Source organism: Esox lucius, chromosome 17 (assembly GCF_011004845.1).
Source record: "Esox lucius isolate fEsoLuc1 chromosome 17, fEsoLuc1.pri, whole genome shotgun sequence".
Taxonomy (NCBI): Eukaryota; Metazoa; Chordata; class Actinopteri; order Esociformes; family Esocidae; genus Esox; species Esox lucius.
The window spans coordinates 17,061,448-17,085,410 of NC_047585.1; the positions used below are offsets into that span (position 1 = coordinate 17,061,448).

Here is a 23,963-nt window from a genome sequence, read left to right on the forward strand (position 1 = left end):
TACTGTACGTCATATAGTGCTACTAGCTTAGCTAGTTGGACAGCTCTCTTACCCACAGATCTGAAAATCTGACTGTCTTTAAACAAAACTGCAGTCCACGTTTTCTTTGGGACGTTTTATTTGTATACTTATGTTCTGCAGTAAATCCGTATGTATGATCTTTAACATTTGGTTATGTTAAATTCTCCATACCTGTCTAACAGTGACCAACTATCAGCCCACTAAAATATCTGTCATTAGTGTTTGGCCTACAAGCAGGCTGGCTGAGTGGAGGAGTTGCCCAAAGCCCACACTGCAGGAAGATAACAGACATCGTAATGAATTCCAGATTGCTGACAGGGCAATGTGGCTGCAGTGTAGATCACAGACAACACCAGCCTCTGGCCCAAGCCCAGCAGCCTATAAAACGTACGCTATCAAACTCCCTAGGAGTGAAGTGAGTGCTATAGCAGCGGAAACTAGTGAACCTTGGACAAGGCAGCTAGCTAGGGTGGAATGATTCAAGTGGCTCTCTGTAGTGTTTACTTTTTGTGGATTAAGCAGGTTTACATAACTAGATCATTATGGCTTCTGCATGCAAGTGATTTCACTTTTTTATTTCACATTAAAAAAACATACAGAAATCCATGAATGGGCACATGCATGTTCTGCTTATACTTTTCAGATTCATTTTCCTTGTTCTTAAGTGGTTAGTACATTTGTTAAGCAAAATGAAAATAAAGACCGAAACATGAGTACTATTTGTTGTCCCAGTTGGTTTAAACATAATAAATATATGAAGTATCTTCTATTATGAGCCATGTCCTATTTTTGTTCTACTCTGTGAGTAGCACAGTACCTTTCAACACTGGATGGGCTGCCAAAACTGGTCAATGGCTTTTGTTCCAGGCTTCATTGCTCTGACCTGCCAAGTCATAGCCCTCTGTCTCAATCAGTAATTGTAGACTGAGTGCCCCCTCCTCATGTGTTTGGATTGACTCATAGTTCACTATCAGTCTTTGACAGTGACATACAACACAGTTACTAGAAAGAGATAAACACCGCAACAGCATAGGCTAAGTTCACATACAGACTTATGCGCTTAACAAACTTATCAGCACACGTGTGTATGATTCAATTAGGCCTTGATTGTGTGCGAGTAAATGGTATATAATATACCTACAGTGGATATAAAAAGTATACACACCCCTGTTAAAATGCCAGGTTCTTGTGATGTAAAAGAATGAGACAAAGATAAATCATGTCAGAACTTTTTACACCTTTAATGTGACCTATAACGTGAACAATTCAGTTGAAAAACTGAAATCCTTGAGGGGGTAAAATAAAAAACACAATAACCTGGTTGCATAAGTGTGCTCACCCTTAAACTAATACTATGTTGAAGCACCTTTTGATTTTATTACAGCACTCAGTCTTTTTGGGTAGGAGTCTATTAGCATGGCACATCTTGACGTGGCAATATTTGCCCACTCTTCTTTGCAAAAACGCTCCAAATCTGTCAGATTGCGAGGACATCTCCTGTGCACAGCCTTCTTCAGATCACCCCACAGATGTTCAATTGGATTGAGGTCTGGGCTCTGGCTGGGCCAATCAAAAATGTTAATCTTCTTCTGGTGAAGCCATGCTTTTGTGGATTTGGATGTGTGCTTTGGGTAATTTTCGTGCTGAAAGGTGAACTTCATCTTCAGCTTTCTAAGGGACGCCGAAGGTTTTGTGCCAAAATTGCCTGGTATTTGGAACTGTTCATAATTTCCTCCACCCTGACTTAGGCCCCGGTTCCAGCTGAAGAAAAACAGCCCCAAAGCATGATGCTGTCACCACCATGCTTCACTATGGGTGTGGTGTTCTTTGGGTGATGTGCAGTGTTGTTTTTGTGCCCAAACATACCTTTTGGAATTAAAAAAGTTCAAACTTGGTTTCTTCAGACCATAACACATTTTCCCACATGCTTTTGGGGGACTTGTTGTCACATGTAGCATACAGCCAGTACTTGCCAGAAATTCCTGCAGTTCCTTTAATGTTGCTGTAGGCCTCTTGGATGCATCCCTGACCAGTTTTCTTCTTGTAATTTCATCTATTTTGGAGGGACGTCCATTTTTTGGTAATATCTCAGTTGTGCCATATTTTCTCCACTTGATGACTGTCTTCACTGAATTGTTCACATTATAGGTCACATTAAAAGTGGAAAAAGATCTGACATGATTCATCTTTGTCTCATTCTTTTACATCACAACCTGGCATTTTCACAGGGGTGTGTGGACTTTTTATATCCACTGTACGTCTCACTGTTTTCACAAGTATATTGAAGTAAACGCCGGTACTATACACACTAATGTTAGAGAACATGGTTAACATACTGTATATGGAATAACATGTTTAATGTACTGTATATGGAATAACATTATAAAAAAGAGAGCTTTGTATGAGTCATGTTTTCAAGAATGAACGCATTTGCCTACCTGTCACATGTTTGGACACCTACTCATTCAAGGGAATTTCTTTTTTCTTACTATTTTCCTCATTGTAGAATAATAGGGTAGACATCAAAACAATGAAATAACACTTATGGAATCGTAGTAACCAAAATAATTGTTAAACAAATCAAAATACATTTCTATTTTAGATTCTTCAAAATAGCCACCCTTTGCCTTGATGACAGCTTTGCACACTTTTGCCATTCTCTCAACCAGCTTCACAAACTAGTCACCTGGAAGGTTTTTCCAACATTCTTGTTCCCACCTATGCTGAGCGCTTCGTTGGCCGCTTTTCTTTCGCTTGGTGGTTCAACTCATCCCAAACCATGTAAATTGAGTTGAGGACACGTGATTGTGGAGGCCAGGTGATCTGATGCTTCACTCCATTAATCTCTTTGGTCACATTGTCCTTACACAGGCTGCAGGTGTGTTTTGGGTCATTGAAAAATAAATGATAGTATTAAGCGGAAACCAGATGGGATGGTGCGCAAAGCTGTCATCTACGCAAAGGGTGGCTAGATGACAGCTTTATTAAAGCTATGTATTATTCCATAGCTTTAATGCCTTCACTATTATTCAATGTGGAAAATAGTCAAAAATAAAGGCATAATATAACAAACTTGTTATCACATACAATGTTCTTTTGAGTTAGAACCTTGAAAGGGAATATTTTCCACTTCCATTGAGGCACTTTGGCAAAATGGAAGTCCACATTACGCCTAGTTTGTTGGGAAGAATCAATAGCCTGCCAGAGAAATATAAAAAATGTCCAGCCTTTTCACCTTTTGATTTTTCATGCTATGAGTCTTGTGAATTTGCCTCTCACTAATGCATCCTCAAAAAGGTTCTAAAACAATGTAGCTTTCATGTGATCTGTTTTTTTTTTCTGTAAAATTCCACTGCGGTCCATATTTGAAATGAGATATACAGTAAGGAGATCCAGGCTGTCTTTGCTGTGATGTGGTATGAGAAGGGTGTGGCGCTATGTGTCCTGCACAGGCGTGTCACGACCTTTGACTCAGAACCAAGGATTCCACTGTCATGTCAGAGAGGGAGATTTGTGTGTTCAAGGGTTGGGTCTGGATCAGAACATTCTGGGACTCTGGAACTACAGACTCGTTAGCATGGCCTGAGCAAGTATAATAACCAACATAGAAAATGGGGAACTACTCTTCAGTACTCCAGGTGAATGAGCTGGATGTCATCTCCATGTTCACTTTCAGTATGGTTTTTGCAGTTGTTGTACAAGGCAATAAGGAGCACTGTCATGGACAGTTTGCTCTGTTCGGGAAGTGCATGCGTTTGAGTGATTAGTAATTGGACAGTGTCATGACAACAATCAAATCTTGTGGTTATTATAGATCCTTGAGAAGCCCTCTTACACTATTAAAGATGAAGTCAGCCTTTTAAACTGAAAACAGCGGTTGATGGTACGTTCTTGTGAATCATTTGTGCACAATGTGTGTTTTTCAGTGTTGAAAGCTCCCGGTTAGAACTGAAGAGGCTCCATGTCCTGCCCACCAGAGTCCTGAGAGAGCACCCATCCCTGGCCTACTGGTGAGCACAGCCGCAGTGGGCCTTAAGCACAAATGCACATGGGGTATTAGTTCAAGTGGATTACACACAGTCCTATAGATACCAGACAGCCGCACCATCCATGCCCACCATCCCTTCCCACCGAAAGGCTTTTTAATTGTAGCCGACACCTAAATGCACAAAGCAATTATTTCTCCATACAGATGAGCTGATGTGGGCAGTGAGGTGGATGGGCACCCAGAGTCTTGCCTGGTATTGGCTCTTATCTCAGATGGGCTCTGTTAATTAGTGCTCTGTTAATTACGTCCGGCTGGCTAGTGGCTCGGCTCCGGGGGCACTTTTCGCTGCCAGGGCGGTGCTGACTCCGTCACGTCCTTGTGGGAGCGTCGCTAGGCAGTAGATGGCATCTCAGGCTACTGCCCGGCTCCTGATATACAGCGGCCGGATTCAAGTTGAAGCTTCAACTGTATTTGGCCCAGAGGGACTCCGATCAGTGGACGTAGTTGACAGTTTGCCCGGCCGTGCGTCTTCATTTGAGCAGCGTATCTGCAGAAGTCTGTAATACCTTAGTGAAGCCGGTTTGAACCAGTGTGTGTGAGCGCTAAGGGAGCTGGTCAGACATACACTTTCCTTCCACACGGTTGTACAAGGGACGCGTGTTTGGTTATTTTCTCATTTCTGTCAAGGACGTTACAATATGGGATTGATCACTCATTAGGGCTTCTCCTCTCTCTTACAGTGAAGACCGAGTGATCGAGCACCACGAGAACCTGAAGGGTCTCAGCAGAGGGCAAGCCGTCGTGCAGTAAGTAAACGCCACTGATTGTCCTGTCCTGTCCATTCGGGTGAAACGTGAAGCTGAGTGGAGCTGCTGTGCACGTCCGTCCGGCGCGTTGATCAGCGGCTCTCCTCCGGGCTCCTCCCTGTCCTCTGTGTGTTGTTGGTTAACGGGGGCCGCTGTCACATTGCCAGAGTGGGTCATCTATTAGCGTCCGTCTGGGTCTCACCAAAGGCAGCCAGCGGTCTGTGACAGTGGTCTACTTTGTTTTCCCTGTGAGAGCTTAGGTTGGCCAGGTCACTGACTCCCCACTGTGTGATTTGTGCCCTTGGGTTGATCAATGGACTCCCCCTCTCTCCGCCCAGGCCCTGTGAAGAAATCGATGGCTCCGCCACTGTAAATGACTGTGTCTGGTGAATGACTGGAGCTTGAAGCCCATTCTGGATAATGGCCACTCACAGGCATTGACTAAGTGGAACTGTGTGAATTACTGCTAACGTGTCCCCTCTGTTTTGAAGGTATTTGGCCTTGGTGGAGTCCCTCCCTACATACGGAGTCCACTATTACCCGGTCAAGGTAAGCGCTGCACCCTGGGTCATACCCTGATATAGGAATCTCTGCATCGGCTCTGGGAAACACCAGACACGTACTTCCTTGATACGGGATATGGAGATATACAGATTGTATCCATGAGTTTATCAGACTTTCATGAAGTAGATTAAGCGGCATGTTTTTTTTAAGCTGGTTGTTTGCTCTGGCCCCGTGCTTAGTTAACTAATGATCAAGTGACCCCTCTGTCAGCAACTCTCTCACAGCACGTCTCGTCCCGTCCCACCAGCCCGGCTGTCCTATCTCGCTCGTTACAGCAGGGTGTCGGAGCACATCAAACACTGGTGTTAAAATGACTGAGTTTTAGTGCTTCTTCAGTGTATTTGATCTCTCCTTGGGTTGCTGGTGCTTCCACCCTAATGGGGTAATTGCCCCAGTAACGGCCCTTTCTTCTTAAACTGAGCCGCTAAAGCTGCTCCTAATGAGTGGTGTGTGTGTGTTGCCTTTACTCCTCAACAGGACAAGCAGGGTCTGCCGTGGTGGCTGGGTGTCAGCTGTAAAGGCATCGGCCAGTATGATGTACAGGACAAGTTGAAACCCAGGAAGGTGAGTTGGCCTGCCTTTATATGTCCTCCTGTGACTTTGTTGCTTTTGTCATTCCTTTGCGCCTAACCAACCCCCCACCCCCAACCCACCTCGTATGGTTAATAATTCATCCGACTGTAAATAAGGCCAACAAAAAGCTTGTGTTCTTGGCCAGTGTCAGAGAAAATCCAGAATCTGAATTAGGCTGATAAGATTGTGGCATTCATCATTGAAGGCAGGATGGTGATAACTATGACTGATTCCACTCAGGGCCTCAAATAAAGATAATAAGAAATGAAATTCTTTCGAAAGAAAGCGCTATAGATATCTGTCCCTCTGCCCCACACTCCTTTGTCAGGGCAACCGTTTTGTTCCTTCGGATTCCGCTGCCTCACGTGTTTTTTCCACAGCCCGCTTGGTTGTTCCGGGATTCCGGTCTTACCTAGTCCACGTTGGCCCCCACGTTGGCACAGTTGGCTGTTGCAGCAAACGCCCAAGGCAGAAATGGGCACATCCCACATATTAAACCCAGCATATCGCAGCTCTGTTCCTGGCGGCCTCCCAGTGGAAGGTGTAATTACAGCGCGCGGCGGGGAACAGGCAGGGCTCTGGAGGAGCTGGCTACAAGCCAACCTGGTTGGTGTCTGAGGGGCCGGGCTCTCCCCGGGCCAAGCCAACCTGGTTGGTGTCTGAGGGGCCGGGCTCTCCCCGGGCCAAGCCAACCTGGTTGGTGTCTGAGGGGCCGGGCTCTCCCCGGGCCAAGCCAACCTGGTTGGTGTCTGAGGGGCCGGGCTCTCCCCGGGCCAAGCCAACCTGGTTGGTGTCTGAGGGGCCGGGCTCTCCCCGGGCCAAGCCAACCTGGTTGGTGTCTGAGGGGCCGGGCTCTCCCCGGGCCAAGCCAACCTACTACACGTAGAAATCCCAAACTCCCCTTCATTAGTCCCCCAGTGGACTTAAAATAAAAAATATGCTTTCATTGAAAGCATGCAACCCTTGACGCTGTGAGGGGGGGCCCTGTCATCTAGTTGAATATTGATTGTTCTTCCTGTCGAGGCGGTCGGCCATTGTATTCAGACCCACCCCACTCTGCCCTTATCCCAGCATGCCGCGCTCATTATGCAAAGCTGCCAGTCGTGTGTGTGTGTGTGTCGCAGAGAGGACAATTGATCAAGCAATAAAACACAATCACCTTGGCAGGGGGCTGAACGACACTTGGGGGGCTGTGAGGGGCTTGGAAGGAGGCGGAGGAGGCCCGCTGAAGGAGGATCCTACCAACTGGCACTCTGCTCGTCCTGTGAGGAGTCACAGGGCGCCATAATTAAGCCTTTTTAACACTCGGGTTTTCCCAGAGCTCAGTGACGTGCGTTGGAAGTAACCACTGTCGCTTAACCTCTTATAATTCTCTTCCTCATTTAATGTCACTTAACGAATGAGACGAACCACAAGTCCCTAACCCTGCCTGCTGGGTTAAGGAGAACGAGGGCCTCAACACAAAATCTCAACAGCAGCCAACAATTTCATTCCAATAGTTCAGAAGAAGCCATAGATGTACTCGAACTACGGAAGAGGGAGGGCCAAGTTTGCATTTCAATAGGAGTGAAGAATGGAGAATATGTATGTTAGTGCAGCACATTATACAAAGCTATACTCCAAATGAAAAGATGGTTGGAGGAGCCAGTGGCTGTGATGTGAAGAGCTTTTGGAGCCCAGCTTCATTCATAAAGCCTTGAATCATTCATGAGCTCTTTCTCTCCATCTCACCCGAGTGTCTTTCTCTCTCTCTGTGTCCCTATTTTCTACCTTTATCCACTGCTCTGTATCGCTGCATCTATCTGTCTTTCTCTCTGTGTCTCTTACCACATTCTATGCCTCTCCCCAGTATGTCTTTCTAACCTCATTCTTTCTCTGTGTTTGTTTCTCCTTCTCAACAAGTAATTAGACACATTTGTTCGCTTTTTCTGATCTCAATCCATATCCAGACACATGAGAAACCAATGTAAGCACAGCTCAGTGGCTGTAATCGTCATGGATGTAAAATCATTACAGGTTCTGTTGGGAAGTTAAAAGGCTGTTCCAATACTTACAGTATCTCACAAAAGTGAGCACACCCCTCATGTCAGTGCTCAACCTGTGAAGCTCTGGTGAATTCCATGCCGAAGAGGGTTAAGGCAGTGGTGCAAAATAATGGTGGCCACACAAAATATTGACATTGGGCCCAATTTGGACATTTTCACTTAGGGGTGTACTCACTTTTGTAGCCAGCGGTTTAGACATTAATGGCTGTGTGTTGAGTTATTTTGAGGGGACAGCAAATTTACACTGTTATACAAGCTGTACATTCACTACATTGTAGCAAAGTGTCATTTCTTCAGTGTTGTCACATGAAAAGATATAATCAAATATTTACAAAACTGTGAGGGGTGTACTCACTTTTGTGAGATACTGTAAATAATACATGTAAAAGAAATTGTCTAGCTGTTAATGGACCATACCAATCCATTCCCAGGGCCTCTTAACACTTTAGTTATCCCAGTGTTAGAGTGTGTGTGCGTACTATAAGCCTGAAGCTATTTTTGCCGTCATGCCTCTGGTGGAAGTGATGAGTTATGTGAAGGGCTTGGCGCTATGTGTCCTGCACAGGCGTGTCAGTCACGACCTTTGACCCAAAACAGAGGATTCCTCCCTCATGGCAGAGGTGGGGGGTGGGAGTTGTGTTTTGAAGGGTTGGGTCTGGATCAGAACATTCTGGGACCATCTGAAACCATGGACACGTCGGCATGGTGTTAACCCTCTTGTGAGTAACTCCTGTGTAACAACCGACATAAACGGGTCAAAGATGTGGAACCACTCTTCAGTACTCCAGGTGTCTGAGCTGGATCTCACCACCATCTTCACCACCTTTATGTTTTAAATAAGCAGCGCTGTCTTGCTCAGTCAGAAGAAGCATGTGACGGAGTGAGCAGAGGCTGAGGTGTGTCACATCCTTGACATATTTTGGCAGTCACTCAACATCAACCGCACATGACTCGTTGTCTCAGTGTCGACATCTTAAGACGACCCGGTTTCAAGAATGTAACGTTTCATCATGTGCATATGTGTAGAAGTTAGTGAGCGAGAGTAGCATGTGACTGTGAGGTTTGAATATTTAGTAGGGTTTTTGAGTAGAAGCTACTAGTCCCATTGTTTTGTAATTACCAGGCTCCCAATCCACGGTGAAACCGGAAATCCAGTTGGTTAGAGGAGCCCTGCAATATTGTCTGGGACCAGACGTCCCAAACATCTCCTTGGGATCACTCAGACGCTTCACACTTTGTTTTAACCCTGAATTCAATTAGCCAAGTTATCAGTAAGCCTTTGGTTAATTGAATCGCGGGTGCCATTTCAGGGTTAGAGCAGTCATTTGGAATGCCCGGGGTGCCACGGGAGAGGATTGAGAAACAGTGGTCTGGATCACTTGAGTACCCCCGGTTCCCTAGAGATATTCTCTGTAGTGGACTCTCTCTGTAAATGATAAACTAGTGCCTTTTTTGGCTTTTGTTCTTCCTTCCCAGGGAGGTGAGGACAGGTCTACTTTTAATGATCAGACCAAAGTAGTAGATTCCTGAAATGTTTTCCTGGGTGGGGGTTGATAGAACTCCAATCAACAAGGTATGTAGAGGACCAGGACTTGCCAAGGGGTGAAGGAGGAACTACGGGTTATGAATGACTAACAGAAGGCTAATCTGAGATCCGTGGATGAAGCAAACCGGAGCAAACCAGAAGAAAGAAGTCGAATACCTTCCTGTGTGTGCTATGCACAACCCGTTTATCTAGTTAGACAGAGGAGAATAACGCAGGGAGAAATGCAGTGAGGGAATTTCTGAGAAAAGGAGAGAGTGAGCAGTGCAGAGTGGAGTGCAGTAGAGCGGTGCAAGGTGGGCGAGGTCAGAGTGAGGTGTCTGTGATGTCAGAGGAAGTGGGGGGGAGAGGGGGCGGTGCCGATCCAGCTGAAACTCTTGCAACACCTACAGTATCTGGTCGCTTGAGAACAGACAAGAGCGTATTGTTCAAGGAAGCTCTAGCCCTGTGGGAAACTTAGCCAAAGGATTTAATACCCCCTGATAATTCACAAAGGATTTAATAAGACCTAAACCTGCTCTGGTAAGCCCTCCATTTTACATATTTGTTCTGGGTTACCTGTTAATAAGTTCATGTTAACGTGCTGTCTAATCCAGTTTAAAAGCAATGACTGGGGAACTGTATGCTGACTGTGTGTAGAACCTTTCTTTAAAATAGGCTATGGTTGTATCTTTAGAATTTTGTTAAAAACTACTCCCAACCGTTCACAGATTGTGAGGGAAGAGGAGTGCAGAGTAACCATGATATAAGTGATACACTGGCCGGGCTTCTGGTCAGGTTGACTCCTTATCAAGGACCGTAGGTCGTCTATGATACATTACCTGTTGTTTTTTTAGTTTTTTTGAATGAATGAATTTTGTTTTTCTGTCAGCCTGGCTGTCAGCCTGGCTCATCGGTACCTGACAGGGAATGTTTATGAAGCCTCCCTACCATAAATCTACATCCCCGGGCCATGATGTTAGGGACGGACTCTCTCACAACATGACTGGAGACAACCCCTAGCTTTCTGAAAAACGTCTCAATCTCTCAGTAAAAAGCCTGGTTTCACTCTCAAGCAGATGTTTGGTCTCGAGTGAAGTTTACTCCTCCTTTACTCCAGTTTCAGCGCTTTCCCTCAAGGGCTGAGTAAAATGAGAGGCTTAGGTCGTCAGGCCAGTTTTGCTCTGCACTGGCTTCATTACTGAGTAGTAACTACACCAGACTTCCACCTTACTGGCTGGTCACAGCTGCATGCCGAGGCTGCTGCTGCAGTTTTGTGCTAGTTCACTGGAAATTCAACGAGGCAAGACCGAGATCAGGGCCAGCCTTTTCTGTCCGACTGGGACATTCCCTTTGAGTTGACATAGTTTACACAAATACTGTACTGAAGCGGTTTATATTGAATAAGGATGGTGAATGTTTGTCTTCACACCACAATGTAACACCACATCTCTTTAGGCAGCGCTCAAGGAAGGCCTCCCCCTGTGTATCATTTACTAAGTGGTATGTCCCGTTTTGTTTTTTTCCCTTAGTTGTTTCAGTGGAAGCAGCTGGAGAATTTGTATTTCCGTGAGAAGAAGTTTGCAGTTGAGGTGAACGACCCTCACAGGTGAGATTAAACGGATAAAGGATGTTGCCACATTTTTTGATAAAGGATGTTGCCAAATGTTTTGAACTGGAATCTTATCGGACAGGTTTTTGAAAGATACATTTAATTCCCACTGAACTAGTCTCAGAAATCAATCCGTCTGGAACGGTTACCACAGGAATTCTAAGCCTTAGACGACAATCTCCAAAGGTGTCTCATCTGACACCTCCAGGTGATTTCAGAGCCTGGCGTTAATGAGCTGTCTTTCCAAAAACCAACCTTCTCAAATAAAGGCCTTCTTCCTGCTGTAAAGGTCTGATGCAGTCAGTGGTCTCTGGGCATTGCAGCACTTTTATCCCCAGTGCAGTGACACAGGTTTAATATGGCACTGCTCGCCACCTTGGCTGTAATTAAAAACCACTGATGCCAAACCGGCTTAATGTGGCTCCATCTCTTCCTCCCATCGATGTATTAAATTCCAGAACCGGTCGTGGGATTAATTCGGACATGGAGTTTGTGCGATGACTTGTTTTTCGTAATCCCTGATTGTGTGTGCGATTCCGATATTGGTGGCCATGATGTCATGCTATCACGCCGTAACGTGAGCATTTCAAAGCTGTGCGTCTGTGGTTCTCTGTTTATCCCCAGGAGGCCGGTATCCAGGAGGACGTTCGGTCAAGCAGGATTGGTCATCCACACGTGGTATGCCAGTCACTCTCTGATTAAGACCATCTGGGTGATGGCCATCAGTCAGCACCAGTTCTACTTGGACAGGAAGCAGACCAAAGTGAGTGGATCAGCTGTGCAGCGCTAGTGCCCCCCCCTTCAACCCCCGCCCGAGCCTTATCAACCCCGGCCCCCTATCTATCCATCTTCACCACACACTATCTCCCAATCTGGTCTGCTGCTATCCATGTCTTCATCTTGTCTTCCATTTGCAGATAGGTACACTATCTTCTCCACTGCCTCAGGTATATTGTTCTGCTGTTTAAACAGCCGAAAGCGTAGCGAAATCGTTGTCAATTCAATGCCTTGCTGTTTTGTCAGGTAAATCAACTGAAGGGCCTTTCCCCCCCCAATGTATCGTGTTTATTTTCCATGCGCATTTTAGCGGGTTATTGAGCATTAGCCGGACTGAGTGTGAGTTGATTGGAGTCGCTCCGAGTGGGTGAGCGTGGCTGCAGTCAGATTGGGTTTTTTAGCCTTTCGAAAGCAGATGGTGCTTCTGCCAGTGCTCATCCAGAAATAGTGCTGAGGCTGATTGATGACCGACGGAGAGCGAGCGAGAGGGCTCCGATCCTAGCCGAAACCGAGCATGCAAATGGGACTTCTATCGCACTGCGCAACCCCTCAAGGAGATATTTTGTTTTATATCTCTGCATGCAGTTTAAAAGAAGGTTAAGTTCAGCTTTGTGCAATTGCTGCATGACTCCTTTTACTGATAATCATTCTACCACCCTCCCTTAAGCTTTCTCTTGTTGTCCTATCTGTCCTGATGGCACTGCCTTGCGCTCACAGGCCCTGTAATTGGACAGATACTAAATTGAGCTCACAATGCATCTCTGCACACCAGTCAGGGAAGATTTATTGTGTGTGGGTTTTTATTTTTATTTTTTTATGATTCTCACACTAACAAGTTCTTAAAATACTTCTACTTTGTATGACTGTAAATGAACAACCACCCACTTTGGGATAGTTAGGTCTACTTTCCAGCTTTTGAAAGGACCTGGTTACTCTCACCCAATACTTGCACCAGTTTTGCTGCATTAACAATAACTAACCTTTAACTTCCTTCAAACTGGTATCCAGGAGCTTGCCTGATGCCTGGAAAATAACCAGAATCCTTTTAAGATTAAATTCTGTCCAGCTGTTTCTTTATCCTTCATTTGTTTCTTCCTCTCCTTTCTCTTCAGTCCCAAGTTTCCAAGGCCAGAAGTTTGGGTGATATTGCCATGGACCTGAACGAGGTCGGAGCACCCAGGATCAGTAAGCTGTCCAGCATTGGGAGTAAAAACCAGCTCATCATGGCCAGCAACGGATCCCTCATCTCAGCGGGTAGGCAATGTGAATGGCCAATGCCAGGTGAACATGTCCATCCTATACACTCTGAGTCAAATGAGCATTAAATTAGATTAGTTGGATTGGTCATAATGCTCTTAATGTCTGCCTGCTGCAGGGTCAGCAGACTCTGAAGTGAGCGAGGAGCAGAAGAAGGAGAAGATTGCTGACCTGAAGAAGAAAGCAAAAGATCTCCAGGACACTCTGACTCAGAAAGAGGAGGAGCTCAAGAACATATGCCTGCGAGAATTTGTAAGCACATTTATCAATGTCCAGGCGTTGAATGACTTTAACACAATGTTTCCCGGTCCTCGGGACCCAAAGGCATGCACGTTTTTGTTTTTGCCCGAGCACTCACATACCAGTTTGAAATGTTGCCCTACCACGTACACACTTGATTAACCTAATCAACCTTTCATCAAGCCTTTAATTTGATTCAGCTGTGTGAGTGCTCAGGCAAAAACAAAAACATGCACCCCTTTGGGTGCCGGGGACCAGGATTGGGAAACACCGCTTTAATTGATGAAATCAGAGCTGACTCTCAAATTGTCTGTTTGGTTTCTCCAGGAGCTGACAGGTAGGCTGCCAAAAGAGTACCCTCTGGCCAAGGGTGAGAAGCCCCCAGTGGTCCGGCGACGCATAGTGACAACCTTCAAACTAGACGACCTCTTTCCCTATGATGAGGTTAGTATGGCCAACACCAGATAACTACCCTATCGAACTGCTTTAGCTGAGAACTGTTAGACTTGATTGCTATTCACTGTGTGGCCAGGACAATAAATGTCTTCATGATTTATATGCTCCTTTTGTCCTTTTAGATTGTTCTTTAATGAAAAACACTTGACAAATGTTATTTATGATTATTCAGTGGAAGGCCCCTTTGCGTGATCTGCTTGTCTGTGTGTTAGTGACTGATCTCATCTATTTGTTTCCTAATCCTTCAGGATCCCCATCTGGGAAACCTGGAGAGCAAGTTTGCCCTGCAGCAGAAGATTGTGGAGGCGGCCAAGAAATTGGCCGGCGAGACTGAGCTCTCCAAGACGGTGAAAAAGAAAAGAAGGAGAAACTGCCTGGACGCCATGAAGACGCTGCAGGACGTTGAGGAGGAGATCAACAAATACCGGATCAAGATAGGCAAGAATCCCACTCAGAGGGCATCGATAATAATCGCAGGTACCCCCATGCCATATGAACAGGCAGACATCAGTGTTAATGTGGTCGACGCTGAAGGTGGCTCGCAGAGGATTCAAAGATACCAGAATTCCTGCTAGTAGCATCTTGTCTGCACTCGTCTGGGAGAACAAGACTTCAGGGTGTAGATTTTTATCCGATGGGGCCTGATTGATTTAATGCGCCGCGGCGTCTAATGAAAACCCTGACAACACAAGCGTGTCTTAACCGGAGTTCCCCTCTTTTCCACAGACAACGTTGACATTGCAGAACTCAGCTCCCTGTCAGACAGCATTACTCTGGAGGATGGTGAGTCCTGTGCCGCAGAGGTTCTCACTCATGCTGTAGCTAAACCTCTCTGAAAACATGCGCAGCGTGGCTTTCATCTGTGACAACCACCGCTCCTGTCCCTATGCTTCTCAGATGAGGAACCGGGAGAGCACAGGCCGCGGTCCCGCTCGATACAGTACTCACCCCGGGCCCAGCGCTCCGAGACCCTGGCTCTCCACTACCAGTCTGACCGACGTGCCTCCACACTGGACCAGCTCCAAGACTTCGGACCTGACAGCAGGTAGGCGTCCCGGCACAGTCCTGGGTAGAGGCTAGAGCCTGGCCGGTTTGGTTGGCTATTGTTTTAGGCTGTTTTTCTTGGCCAAGGAGAGCAGGGCCAGCCAGTGTAGACCTGTAGAGGAGGACTGAGGAGGCTGCTTGCATTCCTACCAGCCTTCTCATCTCCTGCTACCCCCACAATCTGCCCCTTATCAGCCCAAACACACTCCATGTTTAAAAATAGATGGTACTAAGCGAGTTCCTGCCTGCTAAGGAACCGACCGCAGTCCCAAGGAGGGGCAAAACCTGTTCTGGGAAACTTTGTGAATTTAAACATATTCGTTGAGCATTTACCAAATGACTTGGATGATATGCTGCTGGGAGAAGAGGGCAGGACTCATTTAGGTCCCTTGCAGCAACTGTCTCTGTAATGTTATTTGTTTACCGTTCCGTGAAGAAAAAGATCAATGAGCTATGAAATGACTGTCATCCAGGGGAAAGTTAGGACCGAAATAACAGCATGCAGGAATAGCTTTAACATTTCATTTATTCTGAGCGGTAAGGAGGAGATGCCTTTCTGTTATCACCACACAAGGGGCCACCCCTGAGGAAGTAACGTCTGTGAAAAGCATTGTTCTCCTCCATTCCAGATTAAATAATGGCGAAGTCCAGGAATCGTTCCAATACAGTCACAGCGATGCCTTATCGAGCCACAGCAGCCCTTACCAGCCGGCGTCCAGGCAGCCACGTGACTCCCGCAGCATGCCGCCCACTCCCCTCCTCGCACGCAACGCCTACAGTAGCACCCAGCTCAGGTAGCCACCCCCCGCCCCACACGTATACGGCCGTCTGTCTCTGACATCCACAGACGGGCCAGCCATAAGCCCTAGTCCTCCGACCCTTCTGTCTAGAGTTCTGTCCACTGCAGTGTGCTTGTAACCCTGTACGCCTCCCCGTTGGGTTTACACCAGAACCACGCGCTAATCAAATTGCATCGTCCGCTTCCCAGGTCAGATGGCGACCCGCATCATTTCCGCCAGCGGAGCGGCAGCCTGGAGTCCCAGTCTCGGTTCCCGGTCGAGGCCCCGCCCCCGACGGCAACGCTCGTCCCCGCGCGCCGCAGCAACAGCACGGACGTCCTGGACGACGGCTCGTCCTACACCAGCCAGTCCAGCGCCGAGTACGCGGCGCCCGGGAACCACGTCCGGCGCCCGCGGCACGGCAGGAAGGGCCACGTCTATGCCAACACGGGCAGCATGCCCAACCTGTTACAGGCCGACACCCGCTACAACGCCTGCCAGCCCCACCGGGCGCCGCGCCCCACCACCACCGCCTACTACGTCACAGGCTACCCCTGCTACACTGAGCCGGAGCCGCACCTCAACGGGGTCTACGCCTACGACCACCAGCTGGAGGGCCAGTACAGCGTCAACCCCTCCTATCACGCCACGTCGGCCTACCGCGGACAGGACACGTACGGTGGTCGCTACGGTGACGACGAGATGGACAGCATGGCCCAGAACCCCTACGCCACCATGAGGCCGCCCCGGAACCGCCAGCCTCCACCCAGAACGGAGCACGTGACCAGGAACGTCCAGAAGGCGCTTGTGGCGGAGCACCTGAGAGGCTGGTACCAGCGCAACACGAGCCACAAGCAGCCGCTGGCATACGACTACGAGCCCAGGGGTTCCCAGCAGAGCCTGGGCTACCAGACCATGCCTACGCCCTACAACAGGACCATGTCCTACACCTCAGGTACAGCCAGCCTGACATGCAAACACAGTGGTTTTCCGCTCTGTTAGTCCAAGGCAGTTACCTGGTATCCCTAGAAGGTGGCCATGCAAAGCAACCTGGGTCAGCCTACTCTTTGTTTAACCATTTCAGTAAATGCTAATGTTAAGTATGTCATTTCTAAGTTTTTTGGTGGGGGGGGGGTCAAACTGAGGTGTGACTATTAGACGTGCCAGTAGAGATATACAGTGGCAGTCTTTGGGTAACATTGGTAGAGGTTCTAGTGGCAGCTACACGTTACTGTTTTTATGTTCATTCTCTTCAACTGGAGACCAACTGGGCTCAGGAAATGAGGCAGAAAGGACAAAGTGCCTGAAAATGGGCCCGGGGACGCCACTCACTAACTGGCTGGTGTTTAAAACTCCGCCCATCTGTTATGATTCTTGTGTTTCTAAAGCATTATTACCAGTTTGATATTTGAATTGATGATGCTGAAGAATGGGCAGAGTTTCCTTAACTGGGGCTGAGTTGCATAAACATCAGCATGTGAGGCAGCATTTCCTATAGTAGTAGACATTTTGTTCCCAAGGCTTAACAGGTGTCCTGATGCTATCTGCTATTCAAACATTAGGCAGGGGGTAAGCAAATCAATGAGCTTTTAGTTAAATAATCAGTTCAGTGATTGTCTAAATTCTCGGTCTTTCAGGTCATTTGAATGAAAACATGGAGTGCTCAGGGCATTCACATCAGGGTTGTCTGTATCTGCGCTGCACAATAACCAAATGCCATGTGAATTTAGACATGTCAAGTTCTTCTCTTTGGTTTTGATGTTTTGTAGTTCTGATGATCTAGAAGATGATAAAATAAATGAATATATTATCTTTTCTACACACATCGTCTTGCAGGTCTTCACACTGCAAACTATGCCTGGTCCATTTCTGTTCGGAACAACTCTGCCTTTCTAACTGTCCTGTTCCCCTGTGCGTTCCAGTCTCGTCTCACCAGTCGTCCACAACAGGTGCCTGGCACGGTCACCTTGGGGGAGGGATGTCAGAATACGACATGCCGGTTCAGCAGCATTACCCCTCTTACGGCACTGCCCACTACATCCACCCCGCCCACAGCAGGTGAGAGCAGTAACTCCTGGCCCCATTTCAGCTCCTGATCTCATTAGCCCTCCCAGATCCTCCTTATCAATGGAGCTAGGCAGCGCTACGGTGTCATGGGGAATGGATGACAAATGAAGCTGCTTTTACGGTATTTATGACAGCTGCAGATGAGCAAGCGGCCCGCGTGGCCGACATGTAAACTGCCTAACCCAGCCGGAGGTATACAGGACCCATTCATAGTTGCTTCTTACAAGCCAATTAGAGTGACCGACTTCGTGGTTTGGATTAGAGCGTTCGGCGTCTTCCTGTGCAAATCAATGGTCTGCTCCTCCTCTTGCCGGGCTTAGGAATGGTGCTTCCTGTCCCTGCTTTAACCGCCCACTGGGCCGCTCTCTTCATAGATACGGCTCCTCTTCCTCCTCCCAGCGCTCTGTGGGCTCCTGGTACAGTCCGGATGGCCAGAGATGCTGCGCGTTTATTCCTGCTAGCTCTTCCTCCTCTGCTTCCTCCTCCTCCTCCTCCTCCCTCCTCTCCCACCCTTCCTCCCCAGGCTGTGGGCTCCGGCTGGACCCGGGGCGGGCTGGCCAGGGCTCCAGCCTCCCACAGCAGCCTCAGAGCTCCAGAAGCCAGAGGCATAGTAACGTCTCCTTTGCTAAGTGTAGCCCACGATAGTCGTAAGTAACCCGCTACCAGGCTTGTCTGTGGGTTTGCTCATCAGTCGGTCCTCAGAGTGGCTTCATCGCTTGCCTTGTTTTTAATTATTGAGCTGAAAAAGTCTGGTCTGCTTTTGGGCTTCTTTTTTTTCCTGATTAGCGTTAAAACTGTTTGTTTTAGCCGTTTTTCTCCGATAAGGTAACTGCATGGCTTGTACGAACGCTGTTCATGTCTGCCTTCTCTTTCAGCCGCCATACAGGTTTTCAAATAGGCATCCATATACCTCCAACAGGATGTCCACACACACACACACACACCACTGTCTGTCAGCCTCATACCCTCCCCATTATTGCTACCATTCACCCTTGACCCTCTCATGCACAGATGTCCCCCAGCAGAGTATGAGTGGAGGAGCGGTGGTAGACTGGTACCGGGGGCAGCAAGGCCTCCCGGGTCATTAGCGATGTATGATGCCAGTGCCTATCATGGTACTGAGTTCTGACCAACCGTATTAAAGACCCTGATCAAAGGAATCACTAAAGACAGGGTGAGAGAAAATAGAAAACCACCCACACAACGTTATGGTGTTGGTAGTGACTCATGTTGTGCGTGGCAGTAAAAATAAAAACCTGCCCTGAGTGGTTTTGCTTTCTAATCCAGTGGTATTCAAAGTCACAATGATGAAAGCGCAAGGGTGTTGCCAAAATTCACTGTGTGAAAAGTGGGATTTTTTTCATGAAACAAATCAATTGCAGATTTATTTATTTTGGGGCATTTTGCAAATTTTGTTCCTGCGAAAGATCATTTGAAAAGAGGCCATTTAAGTTTTTTTTTCAATTTAGTCCATTTTAAAATCAAAATTTGGGGTTTTCAGTTTATTTTGAAACATGCGGAATTCTGCACCTAAAATTGGGGTTCCCAGAAATTCGGACTGAAGAAATTGGGTCCCCTCTGAAGTTGTTTGAATACCACTGTTCTGCTCATTGGTGGTGGTGGTGGTGGTGGTGGTGGTGGTGGTGGTGGTGGTGGAGACACCTCTGGAGGTGGGCGCTATCTGTGGAAGAAGGACCATTTTACCTTGCATATTACATGCTGTGTCTGTGTGTGGTGTTTGCTCTGTGCTTCGGCTTTGTTTTCAGGTGTGAGAAAAGTTTAATCCTGGGTCAAACATACTAACACTTACTATATTTAAACTGATAGAATTCTCAGAATGTGTTTGTTTTTATTTCTCTGGCATTGAATTCCAATGAATTACTACCTAACTCAGGGTTAAATTATTCAAATGACTTTCCAGGTGTCAGATGTCTGTGCTTGGGTCGTGTTAGCATTGCTGTGTGTTTTCTGTCTAACTGGTTTATGTAATGTATGTGTTGCAGATCCTATATAGATGTTAACCAAGCAGACCCATACATCAACAGCCAAACAGATGCACACATTAACAGCCAAATGAATTGCAGCTTGGATCCAGATGACCAGAGACTTTACTGGCACGAGGGCTCATCCAAACCTGGAACAATAGTCTAACAGTCAGACCCTTTCTCAACTTCCACTGTATGACACTCTCATGTGCCTTGAACTGCACTTATCTGTTTCTGGATGGAATAAGGGATCCGAAGAAGCAAAAGAACAACCTCCATAATGGTATTCTGTTGACAGAGGGAAGGACTTAAAGGCAATGTACAGCTAATCTTTGTTCTCCAAAGAATTGCCAAAGTGGGTCTGTCTGTGTACGCTCTCTGAATGCAGTACGTGTGTTATGTGTGTATGTGTTGATGGCACTTGTGGTGCACACTGAGTTTCACTGGGTGCTGTGGTTCCCGGGATTCCTCTGAGATGACTGTAGGTGATGGGGGAATATAAACGGGACTTGTTCTGTGACCAATAAATGGACAAGCTGAGTGCTCACCAAGACAATGAGGGATCTCTTACACATTGATACGATTACATGTTCAAATGAAGGATGGAAATTGGATTTTGAGTTTAAGGATGGCTGACCTGCTGAATCCTTCTCCTGTCTCTGCCAGTTTCCAAAGGCCTCTCCTGTAGCTACCGTTCAGCAATTAGTGCAATTCTTAGTTGTTTTGCAACAACCATTTACAAAGTATTTCTCACTGTTAGTAATTGCGTCTGTAACTGCCAAATGCTTCTGTCTGTCTGTTAGTCTAGACATGTTGGCTTTTATATCTTCAAAACCATGTTAACACTATCAGTGACCGTTAACCGTAAGTCTATTACAGGGCTTCATTTTATCGCTCAGTGCAGTAAGACATGATTCCAGACATTTTTATATTTTCTGCTCATTGTGTCCCATGCTGGAATCCATGGACTGGTGCTCTCGATTCCTCTCAAGAAGCAATTTGTATATTGATAATGTAAATAGATTGTACGGTTCCCATTGTTTTTAGAGCATTTTTACATATTTTAAGAAGCATGTAATATATAGTAAACAATCAAATTTGTTAAGCTGGTTCTTAGTAATTTGTATAATTGAAATGCGTTTGAATTAAAACATAAACATTTTGAATTATATCTTCAGTTCATTCATGTTTTACGCAGTTGTAAAACAAACATAATTGAAAAGAACGTACCTCCAGTATCTGACTCAGTAACAAGTAGTAAAACAAAGGATTAAATTCTAGATCCATTTAATCAAGCACATAAATTGTGCCTATTCAGTCAGCCAGTATTAATTAATGGGGTTTTAATGTAAAAGTACAATGTTTAAAAATATCATGAATAAGATCGAAGAACAATAATGTAATTACTAGTGTTGATAACTGTCTTTCTCAAGAAACTCATTACTCAGTAAGTGTCACATTTCTTTTCACGTTTTTTAAATGTGTGAGAAACATCTTTAGATCTTTCTCACCAGACTATGTAATGACTACTTCTGTTGTCGCCATCACCACCAACTGTACAACAGCTTTCCCAGTGTACTTGCTAGTGAAAACTTGGTGGTGTGAAATGTTCCTGTGAAATGTGTTAATGTGATAATGACTGAGACACGACTGACCAAGTAATCTGAATCGGATTAGAGCTTATCTCTGTTTAAATCAATGTTGTTTTCAAACATTGTGTAAATTTGTTGTATTTGTACCTTTAAAAGAAATGTCAGATCTTCAACATTATAGCCACTATGAGAAAAAAACATGGGCTGGGCCGGACTTAGGTCTCCTATCCAATAACCAAACCCTGCTTATCTTTGACATTTATGACTGACTAGTACCGATGTGGTATTGTGATAAGGACTGTAAGATTATTATTGTAAGATCTCTAAATCATTAAGCAGATTCACTGTTGCTGTCAAAGTCATTCCGAAGGGTAGGTTTTATAGAGCAAATTAAATGTGTCTGGTTGAAATGTCAAATATCAAGTACGCTGTTTTAGATTTAGCCATGGTCTTTTGTCATTTAACAAAAAGTCATTTTAGTTTTATTCACATTTATTATTTTAAGCCTTTTTAGTTTGTCTTCAGTAGATGAATACCATTTTAATCCCATTTGATCCTACAGTATAGTCATCTAAAATGCCTTTTGCCTTTCTCAGGCCCACAAAACCATGAATTCTTATTTGCTGTCTTAACTAATTCAACTAGGGTACTATAAGTATTGGAAATGAAAGCAGGTGGACAGGTTATGCAGATCGATGTCACATCGGTTATGCAGATCGATGTCACATTTGTTCATTGTGACTGTTAAATAGACGAGTGACTAAACTGCTACCATTTACTGGGCATGCCAAAATCAAACGTTTGGTACATTAATAACTGAGTATGCACGGTGTGAAACACAGCGGAAGTAGAGGCATTTCTGGCAGCAACTGAAACGGCCTAAGTTTTCGTCTTTGATATAACTGTTGACCACAAACGATGACAGAAAAAGCAGTTATTTCCTTATTGAAATCAAACACAGCATTGTTGTGAAATATTTAGGTCATTACTTGTTGCTAAGACTGACGTTATAATTAAAGCAAATAACATTTTGTGCTTATCGACACGAGCACTTGTGCCTGGGTGTGGGTATTCCTTCCTGATTAATTAGCCTAACATAAAAACATACAAAGCATCAAACATGGTTTTTGCTCTGGAATTTGATTTTAGATGGCTTAAATCACTGTTTTAACACACTTGGAATTCTGTAAACTTCTGGTGGTTTTTTTTGTGAATGAATTTGTGTAAAAGGAATTTATTTTACCCACATTTTCACAATGGAATCAGGTGTCGTTCTCACTATTATAGCTTCAAACCTAAAGACCACAGGGAGCTTTGGCACTACCCACTCCGTCTGTTGCGTAGTCAAGCTGGTTGTGGGTCTGTGTGTGTAAACCAGACAAACTAGTTTGTTTTCAGGCAGACACCCACTGTTCTCTTCCAGAGTAATGACAAGGTAAACAGTTCTTACCTGGGTCTGCTCAGTGGTGTGAACACTGAGTACCATTCAGGCTGAACTGTACGGGTGTAAGGTTCACGCTCAAAGGGGAAGTGAGTCAGCCTCATTGATCACATGTACATTTTGCGACGGAGCATTTCACCTCACTGAATAGTCATTACTCAGTCCGTGTAGTGAGGCCGTAATTCATGAACATGGAGCGTCCACTCGTCCGTGGAGCAGTGTGTGACCTAGGATCTCTTATCCTCTCCAGCTAGCCTACACACAGTTCTCAGTACTTCATATGTATCCTACTACCATTCAACCCATTTTGGCCCTACTGAGGGTGCAGTTCACTAGGTTGGCGCTTGGATTGTCTCCTTCCTTGGAGTGTTGTGGTTCTCAAGTGAACTCTGTCAATGTCTTACAAGCTTCCAGGTGCTTGACTTCAGCACAGAGAGGGATAAAGGCATTCGTCTGCAGCTGCTGACCCCAGTCTGTCTCCGCCTCCTCTGAACACTAGCTGCACTGAAATGTCATGACTGCTGTTCCAGCTGACACTACATGAGCCACGGGCTCCAACCTACTGTGGGTCTATACTCCAGAAAAACAGTATCTCGACTTGGACAGATGTGCGATTCGTGTGTGGTTAGGTAGAAGCCGTCTGTCCCTTGCCCTGCGCCAGCTCAAACTACTTAAAATCGGGAGGATATAGGACCATCACTCCCTTGTGCAGCAGATTGTACCTCTGCTCAGGAGGGATAGCTGGTTTAGTACAAATACACTTGGGGTCATGGTTCATGAGATTGTGGATAACCTTTCGCTTGAGGAACGTAAATACAGGGGAGATAGTCGAAGTGTTTTCCTGACAGGGCCTTGTGTTCTTCATCTCGATGTTGTACAGTCAACGGCAAAGTGACAACACGCTTCGTCATGATAGGCTATCCTAAAGCGCAGACCCCTTGCGACGAGCCATTCCGGTGGGCAATTACTTGTTTGCACAATAACCACAAGAGACAAAATAATGACACATTGTGCCAACATTGAAAATATGTTGTGTCAGCGCTGTGGTCAAATCTATAAAGGCCTGTCGATGGGATTAAACCGGTCATGGTCTGACAGTAATGACTGGCTAGGAAACACTTCAAGCCCTGTTAAAAATATTCCAAATACACTACAACAAAGATGCATTTGTTTTGGTGTCTCCGCAGCACAAAG

The 23,963-nt window shown here is 45.9% G+C and overlaps 1 protein-coding gene across 5 annotated transcripts in view; it reads left to right on the top strand.

Annotated features, from left to right (window-relative positions):
- Nucleotides 1-20,905, top strand: part of frmd4ba (FERM domain containing 4Ba) — a 53,440-nt gene extending 32,535 nt beyond the window's left edge. For 3 of the 5 annotated variants that reach the window (XM_020055768.2, XM_020055765.2, XM_020055766.2), the window contains 17 exons: nucleotides 3,948-4,031; nucleotides 4,750-4,815; nucleotides 5,307-5,364; nucleotides 5,857-5,943; nucleotides 11,052-11,128; nucleotides 11,756-11,894; nucleotides 13,021-13,162; nucleotides 13,284-13,417; nucleotides 13,733-13,849; nucleotides 14,110-14,338; nucleotides 14,588-14,644; nucleotides 14,759-14,906; nucleotides 15,535-15,699; nucleotides 15,894-16,639; nucleotides 17,607-17,742; nucleotides 18,126-18,398; nucleotides 19,755-19,838. In XM_020055768.2, coding sequence (XP_019911327.2) covers nucleotides 3,948-4,031; nucleotides 4,750-4,815; nucleotides 5,307-5,364; nucleotides 5,857-5,943; nucleotides 11,052-11,128; nucleotides 11,756-11,894; nucleotides 13,021-13,162; nucleotides 13,284-13,417; nucleotides 13,733-13,849; nucleotides 14,110-14,338; nucleotides 14,588-14,644; nucleotides 14,759-14,906; nucleotides 15,535-15,699; nucleotides 15,894-16,639; nucleotides 17,607-17,742; nucleotides 18,126-18,396 — 2,656 coding nt within the window. In that variant the 3' untranslated portion in view covers nucleotides 18,397-18,398; nucleotides 19,755-19,838. Of the gene's footprint in view, nucleotides 1-3,947; nucleotides 4,032-4,749; nucleotides 4,816-5,306; nucleotides 5,365-5,856; nucleotides 5,944-11,051; nucleotides 11,129-11,755; nucleotides 11,895-13,020; nucleotides 13,163-13,283; nucleotides 13,418-13,732; nucleotides 13,850-14,109; nucleotides 14,339-14,587; nucleotides 14,645-14,758; nucleotides 14,907-15,534; nucleotides 15,700-15,893; nucleotides 16,640-17,606; nucleotides 17,743-18,125; nucleotides 18,399-18,762; nucleotides 18,926-19,754 lie in introns of all 5 variants that reach the window. The other 2 variants (XM_020055767.2, XM_010882058.4) reach the window with 2 other exon arrangements.
- The last annotated feature ends 3,058 nt before the right edge of the window (nucleotides 20,906-23,963 follow it).